At 38.2% G+C, this 9,471-nt stretch overlaps 1 protein-coding gene across 1 annotated transcript; it reads left to right on the forward strand.

The window, feature by feature from the left end:
• The first annotated feature begins 318 nt into the window (after positions 1-318).
• LOC139952470 (myc protein) lies at positions 319-7,758 on the forward strand. The gene is made up of 3 exons (XM_071951607.1): positions 319-444; positions 1,292-2,042; positions 5,519-7,758. Exons 2-3 carry the CDS (start codon positions 1,346-1,348, stop codon positions 6,142-6,144), a joined length of 1,323 nt encoding a protein of 440 aa, XP_071807708.1. The 5' UTR covers positions 319-444; positions 1,292-1,345; the 3' UTR covers positions 6,145-7,758.
• The last annotated feature ends 1,713 nt before the right edge of the window (positions 7,759-9,471 follow it).

A 9,471-nucleotide genomic window follows, 5' to 3' on the forward strand; every position in this document is an offset into this window, starting at 1 on the left:
TGTTGATAGCCGTGGCTAGAAATAAATAAATAAAATTTACTTCATTCTAACTTATTTTAATTGGAGTAATTTAACCAATAAGTAACTGACAGAGTCGGTGGTAATATTCTAGAACCACTTTATTTATTTTGAATTTAATATTGTTCATCCATGTCTTTGTTTGTATATCATATGAGTATGTACGCGCTTTGTTGTCGTATGTGTCTGTGATTCACATGATAGTGGCACCCCCGTGTAGTCACTGCTAGCGCGTAGTAATCTCTACCGGTGTTGTGCGGTTGCCATTTATTAGCGGGATTTCCTTGTGCAATCGTCGTAGTAAAATTGGCTTGAGTGACTGAACGTTGTGCGAGAGTGTCGTGCCAAAATTCTTAAAACTACAGAGGCATTTTCCTCATACTATCACAGCTTTTGGATACTTCCGTTGCTTGACAAGCTCTTGAGGTAAGTTGTTATGCTCTATGTTATCATTATAGTGCTACACTTGCTATTTGTTGTTGTAGAATTTTTAAAAACTGTAGAAATATGGCTATGTATTGATGGCATGTGTGGAATGAGGGTGATTTAAATGCCCTCACGTTTCATTCATGAGCTGCCTGAAGTTACGCCCCATTTAAAAGTCTCATGCCCTGCTAAGTAAAGTGTCAGCCGGCTTAATTGTAATCACTTATGTCTAAGATTTTTTGCTGGGTTACTCAAGTAAATGTTTAGTGACTCAACAAGAGGTATGTGGAATACTACTGTCAAAGTATTGGGTAGATTTGACTGTCGTTTATGAGTAAGTTCACCGCACGAATGTCATCGAATTTGTCGTGTTTCAGCTACTCAATCTTTCTCAAGTTGTTACAGTGTGTTCTGAGTCACCGGCAATTTCTTGGCCTCTAGCGTTGAAAACTGTTGCATTTTTGTTGTTCAGGTCATGTTAAGATATACCGTATACTCCAGCTATCAAGCCTGCTTAGTGCAGTGCTTATAAATTGTGTTGTATATTTCTAAGGTTGGTAGTAAGTGTTATTTTATACATGTGTGGGGGCGTTGTGTGCATGTTCATATATACACTGACCTTTCTTTTGTACACACTACTACACAATAATGACATGACATGAAGGTTGTTTCCGCATTGGCTTAGCGCGTAATTCAACAGCGTCAAACAGTCGACTTGTTATACATTTGTAATACATTGTTGCGGTATTTAACAACTGGGTTAAATTGATGCCAATGAGCGCGCCATTTATTACTTAAGATGAATTTGTGTACATGTACTCATTATGTATTTATTTCATTCTTGCAGTGAGTTGGCATTGACAAAGTTCCAAATTGGATTTATATAAGAGTTGCTTTCAAAATGGCAGCAATTGCACACCGAATAGTGCTCACCAGCGATCAGATTCAAGTCAGAGATCACCGAGACCACAATTATCATCGGTCATCTCAATCCATACCAGACGACGATATGAACTCACTTGAAGACAGCGATTCTATGGAGTCTTGCTTCGCAGGAGAGGAGGAATTTTACTCCTCCACGCTAACCCCGCCCACCCCCAGTGAGGACATTTGGAAGAAGTTTGAGTTGTACCCAACCCCACCCCTAAGCCCAAGTCACAATCCAGATGACAAGGAAAGTGATCGTCACCCAAGACATCATCAACAAGATGGCGAAGCAGATCTCCTTCAAGAAGTTACCAACATCCTTATGGACGATGATGACCTTCCGTGGTTAACCCGCAAGTGCCACTTCTCCGACCCTGTCTTCCGCGCCCCCTCCCCGATCAGCCCGGCCCTTATCCAGGATTGTATGTGGAGCAGCATTATTGCTGAAGAGAGGCGGAAACTTTTCATGAAGTCTGAGAAGAAACATGCGGAGGAGAGAGCAACCAAGAAAGCGTCGACGCTGAGTTCGGGAGTGATGCTCCCACCCCTGGTACCAGCATCTGAGTACGGGTCCTCGGACTGTGTGGATCCTTCTGCTGTATTCCCATACCCACTCAGTGAAACCAGATTGGATTTATTCAGCTCAGGAACAAACACACCTTCTGACTCTGGTGAGTATTTTAAAACTTGCAAACAAAATTCAACCAGTAAACTCGATTCCTATTGAAGAAATTGATTGTGTTTTAAATTACGAGAGAGAAAAACATCACATTTTACAAACAAAAGAAAAAAATTCAATTGCATTTAAACAAAAAAGCATTAACTCCCAAAGTTTGAGTTAACCTTCTACTTCTACTACTAAAGTTCTTGTTGCAGTATGTCGCTGAATAGGTCTGCACATAATTAAAAAAAGGCAAGGCCAATTACCAACAGTATGGTCCTTATGCTGTACAGATACCTGTATTTTATTTCGCTTAAGATTGAGTTGTAAATATATTTTAATTTCCATGTATGTCATCCAATCCCTATTCCATCTCTAATCAATAGCTATGCCACAGCCTGGGTTTACTGCCGTACTGTGCAACAGCTGTGGTTTTAATAAATCCTTGTGAGGTCACCTAAGGGTTGATTCATAGGAAATGCCTTCTTCAATATGCCCTGATTTCATAACGATGTCTTGACATATAAACCCCATTCAATATAAGGAGGTTTTTAAATGGTGCTTCTATTGCCAAGTGCTGGCTAGGTTCTTTGGAAGGGTTTAAATTATAAGAATAACCTTGATTTGAGCTTGCCTTATATTTACCCAATACAATAGCTGACGGTGCATCTTGAGGAAATTGTTGGATGTAGGGAGGCTATTTTTGGCAATTTCCCAATAATGTTGTAGCAAAGAATGCTTGAAAGTTCAGCTTATAAGGAAATCCTTGATGTAACAGTTTACATATAAGGATTGTTGAAACTGTTTCCCTGTATGGACATGTGTTACTGTCTTCCGATATCATGAAAAGGTCAAGCTACAATTTTTATTCTTAAACTCGCATGGTCTCGTGTGGGCTATCTGAATAAATTGACATTCAGTTAATCCTGGTCTTTAAATTGAAGGTTTTTAATGGGTTTGCCACAAACTTTGCTATATTGTTAGTTTACCAGAGCTCAACAAAGCCTTAAAACCTTTTATGGTCAAGATTTGACAAACTGAGGATTTACTGTTTGGTCAGATCCAGGGATCCTTTTGACCTGCCTTTTTATATGCACACCAAACCTTTTCAGTACATGTTTAATGTGTTTTCACACATCCCTTTTTGAACTTGTAAGTCCCTTGTTAAGCTTGTATTCTCACCAGGCTTAGCTTGCTGTCCAATTAACACTTTGTTGTTACAACAACACTCTAAGCATATTTGCAAGTTGTAAACTTGGGAACCTAACATGTGTTGACTAGGCAGTTAAAAAGGGCTAACAAATTGTTGTCATTGTTAAATGCTGTGTGGGTTTTGCTCCCTTCTTTTTTTCCATTGGGCTGTGACAATTAGGATCTTTAATCCAGGGGTGTGCATTGTTCATAAATACCCATCTAATCTAGCCCTGTTCTATGTTAGTGTTAACTAACCACAACAGAGGGGGCGAGGGCACACACATCAAAGCCCTGTCTAGGAGGTATAAATAGACTAAAAACATTTGCAGAAAGGAACCATAACAAAGCTATCCTTGGATCAAACTGCCATGACCAGAACACTGTAGTAACACATAATCACTGTACCATAGACTTGCATTGCACAAAGCCACAGTGGGATTGCGCAACATGCAGACCTTTAAATCCACCATATGGGAGTGTAGTAGAATAGAGGGGCCGGCTTTTCACAGTGTATTGCGCAATAATACTCGATGCACACAAATGTCATGGGCTTGCTATACATTGGGAAATGGATCACAGGTTCATCTGGAGTGTCGTAGTATTGTTGGATGTTATCAGAGATACAGAAATGATTGTGATAATTTTAATCTCTTTTTTAATTTACACAAGCTTAAACTAAAATACTACTAAAAAGAAGACCACCGGCGCAATATTGGCAGTAACTGAAACTTGAGTTAGTATTAATTGACTATTGGGGCGTGACCTTTAAGTGCAAGGTTGATGTTCCTGCTCGCAGCAAATATTGCACAATTCAGTTGGCTGGGTTTTGTTATCACCATAAGGACTTGTGTTTTATCAATTTGTAAATATGTATGGTTTGACAACTACTGTTTTATCTAAACTGAGATGTTCAGACAACATAAATATCCATGGTTTGTCTGTTAACATCCAATGCCACTTTCCATTTTTTACCAGAGAATCTTGACAAACCCATGCATCTTTTTTTTCTTTCTTTTTTTACCAGACTTCTCGAGTTTATTTACTGGTATCAATAAATGTATCCATGTTTAGCTCTATCAAGAATTAATGGGTTGACACAAATTCGCACTCGGCTGTTGATGTTTTAAATGCGTTGTTAATTACTTAGCCATTCCGTTATGTACACCCACTACTCAGTACCCACCCACACACTAAAGCCATGTTGTATCATGGAGCAAAATATATTGACTGAGGGGTTGAAAAGGGTCGTCAAAGTGAAACGGGCGACGACGACATGTTATACCTTTCCTACTTGGGCTACTCTAGCACTAGAACAAACGCCCACCCCCTGGCCCCAACCTAAGGCTTTCTGTTTGTAAATATCAGTTTCATTCTGAAATGTCAAGAGGAGGAAGAGTGTATGGGGTGCTAAATGGGAAATGCATTGACGTTAACTGTAATTTTGAATTTTAAGAAATAAAATAAACTTTTTTGTATAGACACACTACTGACCTTGCTACGTACAAATAAACCATCCTGAACGACTTGCCATATGGCATCTTGTACATAATAAAATAAAATCTGTGGTTATGAATGGTTGACCAGTGACTTAATCCATCCCTTAATCCATGCATCATAATAAGGCAAAAGCTAAGCAGGGATTATGAAAGATTTGAGGATAACTGAAGATTAGCATCTGTTTCATGTAAGATGTCATCTAAGGAAGACTAACACATAGGATTGTCTTCTTATTAGATGAAATACTCAACACAGGACTTGAGTAGCTGCCTTGTATACCTAGGGTCATGTTATGCAATTAGTGTATTGTGACCTCCATAGTGTTGATTGTACAGCAGTGTTATATAACAAAAACAAAGATATCCTTGTCAGATAATCAAGAAGACTGAAGAGAAACCTTCAAGTGTTTTCCTTGGGGATATATTTAGGTTAACCAGACTGAAGGAAAGTAGTTAATTAGGACTCAATCTCCTGGTATCTTGTGAAGCTCAACTTATAAGAGTTGGTTCAGGCCTGATACTTCAGGAAGGCAACGAAGGTGATTGCCTCGATGCTATCTGGTCATTGCCTTGGTGCCTTGAAATGCCCCAGTAGAAATGTCCTCATAGGGTGCCCTTTACCAAGAAGCAATGCCTTGGTGCCCTTGCCCTTTCAAAAACGAAGCATACGGGCCTGTTGGTTGTAGCATGTTCTTGAGGAAGATTTCATTGGAGTTATTGTCAGTTCTTAAGATTTCAATGTTAAAGAGTGTTCAACTTAGACTTATGTCTCATTTCTTTTTCTTTGTTTGTGCAGAAGAAGAGATTGATGTCGTCACAGTTGAGAAGAAGCACCACTCCGTTCACAAAATCAACACAACAAGACCGTATCACAAACAATCCACAAAAGTACGCCACCAGCACCATCACCGGCCGATAAGCGTGGCCCTGGTTGGGAGCAAGCGAGGGCGCCCTTCAACAGCGACGATACTCTCGATACCTATCAAGAAGCTGAAGACGGAGGGGAATCTGGAGGAGGTCAAACAAATCTTACAGAAGTCAAATTTGATTCGAAGTTCATCAGGAAGCAGTCGTGGGAGTAGTCGAGGATGCAGTCGAAACAGCAGTCAGCCGTCGAGTCAACCAAGCAGCCACCCATCATCCGATTCTGAGGACACCGAGAAGAGGGCGTGTCACAACGTCTTGGAGAGGAAACGAAGAGAGGATCTCCGAACAAGTTTCCTCCTTCTCCGTGATGAGGTCCCAGAGTTGGGAACCTGTGATCGAGCAGCAAAAGTTGTGATTCTTAAGAAAGCGACAGACTATGTGTCATCTCTTCGAGACAGGGAAGAAACCCTTAGAATGGACATGGCAACGGAGAAGAACAGAAACCTTCAATTAAGGAGGAGACTGGAAGCGCTCTTAGCTCCTCTAACTTTGTAAATAAGTTTATATTCTTTAAAGAACTGGACTTGGACCACCATGATGATTGAAGCCTTAGTTGCCGTCAAGAAACTGTGAAGGAATCACTGTGAAGGAATCGCAGAAATACTTCAACAACTATTTGTTTTTATTTTTAATAGCATGATGGAAAAGAAAAAAAAGACTCGCAGCTGATTGTATAACAAAATATCACAAGGAGATGAGAAATGGAAAAGATTTAGAGAAAAGTGATTAATATGAAAGATGTTTATTTTTTTTTTTTGTAAATAGGTGTTTTGATTGGTTTGTATGGAAAGACACATCTGTATAATAGTTTATACAGATACCGTGTACATATGTAATTAATAAAGATTGTAATAATATTTTAGTTCCTTATATATCCTATGTTTTGTAATTCTTTTATATATTTTATTTGCACATTTTTAGCTGTCAAACTAATACTATCACAATTATACCCAGCTTACATCTTTAATGTAAAAACTAAAAATCCAATTGTTTGTGTTTACTTGGAGCCAAGTAAGAATTGTAACGAGGTCCCCTCTACCAGTAGTTAACTTTTGGCTTTTTTTTCTTCCAGTCATGATTATTTGTTTCTGATCGCTAGGTTGATGGGTTTCATGTTGGAGGTTGCATAATTATTGTTTTAGTTTGGGTTAGGTTTTCTCCTGTTTTCATATTGCGTAGCTTTTTTTTTTTCTTATATTAACGAAGTGCAAATTTTTTCAGAATTTATATATTTTCTTATTTTATTTTTGTGATTTTTTGAGAGACAAATTATAAATCCATTATTAAAAAAAAGAGGTTGTTAACCGACATAAAATCAAACTTGATTGTTAAATTCCCAATGAATAAGTAAATGGAACAACATTTTCCAATTAAGTTATATGATCTTAACAGAAAAAATATATTTATGATTTTGAAAGTTGCCCCAAGAAGAACAACTACATTTCTTTAATTTTGAAAGGAAATTGCTTTAAAAATAATGTTCATTGAATGTTAACTAATGTTTAAACTTGAGACCACGTTCAAAACAGCCAGCGAAATTTGAAAGTTGTTATTGACCAATAGGCTGTACTGTTGCAGTGTTTTTGTAATTGTCAACCTAAACTTACGGCCCCTCACCCTTCACAAGTTCCAGGTTTAATATTTTTAAAAGGTTGGCTTGGCTTGTTTAAATCAAAATGTTCAATCATTGGCATAAAATCATGCCGGTGAATTATTTATGATAAGAATAATTTGAATTCTTACCCAGGTAGGGTCATTAACGTTAATTCCACCATATCGTTATCTTCCAATTTTTTTATTGTAATTTTCACTTGATTTAATCCAATAATGGAAATGCTGTGGGACATTTAAATTATTATTAAAAACTTGAACCTTGCTTTAGTACTGCCTTTTGTATCTTAAAACTGCCATAGAAAATTTGAACCATAATGATATTTCCCAAGCTTGTATAATGATTTATTTTGATTATGTTGATTGTTGGTGGTGTTGCCAACTTTTGGCAGAAAAATTTACTTGTTTTATTTACATGTAATTGAAGTTTTGAGAAGTTCAGTCCCGTTTTGTGCTGGACAGATAAATAAACCTACTTTTCCTCAACTGACAGCTAAACCACTGGTCTCTGACGCACTGAGTTTCTTTGTGTTCTTTGTCTAGCCAGCGAGCTATACCAGCTGCTTATACAGTCTTTTCTTTATCTCCGTGAAAAAGCGCGCGAAATGGATCACGTGGGCCGGCTTTGTAGTCTCTGGAATGTCATGAATATTCATAAGGGGGCGTGTCCGCGATGGTTGGCATGCCAGTATCAAACATGGGATTGTTGGGGTTGCCGCAAAGTGAATGCTTGGGAACTGAACAGGGAAATAAAATTTGAGGTTAAAAGTGCATTGATGAAGTCCAATATTAGTTAACTTTATAGGGTTGAGCTCTCTCCCATAAAAGTTAGGATTGGTTTTAATCACGGAGTATTTTAAAAGCGAACCTTGTGCTCTCGTGCGGTTACTGGGCCATTTCAAAGAGTTGCTTAAGCAGAGAATGCTGCTTAAAAGATCATTGCTTAGCAAAAAGCAGGATGCCAGTCCCACACGGCATTTTGGCTGGTAACCGTATTCTGGTTAGCATGTTTTTGATTTGCTTAGCTATATTTTATGCCTAGGCAGCTGTATGCTATTGGGCCCTGTATTCAAAATGGGATGTGACATAAACTCATAAAACAAAGTCGGTTTCGAAGTCCGATTTTTTTATAAATATTTATTCGGTGGTGACTTTATTCAAGTTGCTGAAATTAATGTTTCTTTGCAACTGGGTGGGTAACAGTGAAAGCGAAACAATAATATTATTACACAGAAACCCGGAAGTATTGAATATTTTGATACTTTCGTTTCGAGACAGTCTGCAAATATTGTCTTTATGGGAGGTATTTTTTAATGTAGTGATTAATTGGGATCCCAAGTTACACAATGTTGTGGTGGACAGACCTGTGTGCATTGCATTGTATTTGAAAGGGCACCAAGTCATTTTCTCCTCGGCAATGACCAAGGGGCATGGAGACAATCTCCTGCCTTCTTGAAGTATCAGGTCTGGTATGACGAATGTTGGATTTTGTGACTATTATTAAAATTCCCAATAAATAACACCCTTAAAAAGTTAATGAGCTGACCATTTTTTTGAGGACATCGGTATGTTACTCAATCTCACCGCGTGGTGGCGCCATTTGGTTTAACAATGGACGCACTGTTTCCCGTCAAATTCCCACGACCTTAGTCAACTCGGGTTCAAAAAAGTTTCAAACTGAAAGTTACTGCAGTTGATATTGCAATGCCTGGAGGACTTTACATTCCATAAATAACTTAGTGTAATTGCTGGACGTACGCCTGGCTGGTAGTTCGAATGGGGAGGAAGTTAAATGATTAACTAGATCGTCAAAACTAGAGAGGTGGTCAGACAAAATGGGTTGCCCAACGTCTGTATACAGTTTAGTGAATGCTTATGTGTGTTGTGTTGTCATTTTAGTCTTCGAGAAAGACTCTGTAGGGTCAACACGTTAGGCCATTAATTATTTGTTTGCAAGTTTAGTGAATGGCGGTACCTCGATATGTAATATTCTTGGAAAAGCTGGCAATGTTTGAGAAGAATTAGTGGTTTCGATATAGGAGTGTGTGTGTTAGTTTTAAAGTTGCAGTTCTTTCTCTTCAACGGAATATAATAATATTTAGGTTCTTTCACAAACTAAGACTATTTCGGTATTATTGCCAAAGACAGGCATATTATCCTCACTGACTTAATAGATGTTAAATTTGCATCGGGGATAAAGAATATTAATTT

This window comes from Asterias amurensis, chromosome 20 (assembly GCF_032118995.1).
Source record: "Asterias amurensis chromosome 20, ASM3211899v1".
NCBI lineage: Eukaryota > Metazoa > Echinodermata > Asteroidea > Forcipulatida > Asteriidae > Asterias > Asterias amurensis.

Coding starts and splice junctions, on each gene's coding strand:
- LOC139952470 (XM_071951607.1), top strand. CDS start 1,346: ATGGCAGCAATTGCACACCGAATAGTGCTCACCAGCGATCAGATTCAA. Junction 2,043..5,518: donor AAACACACCTTCTGACTCTG/GTGAGTATTTTA, acceptor TTGTTTGTGCAG/AAGAAGAGATTGATGTCGTC.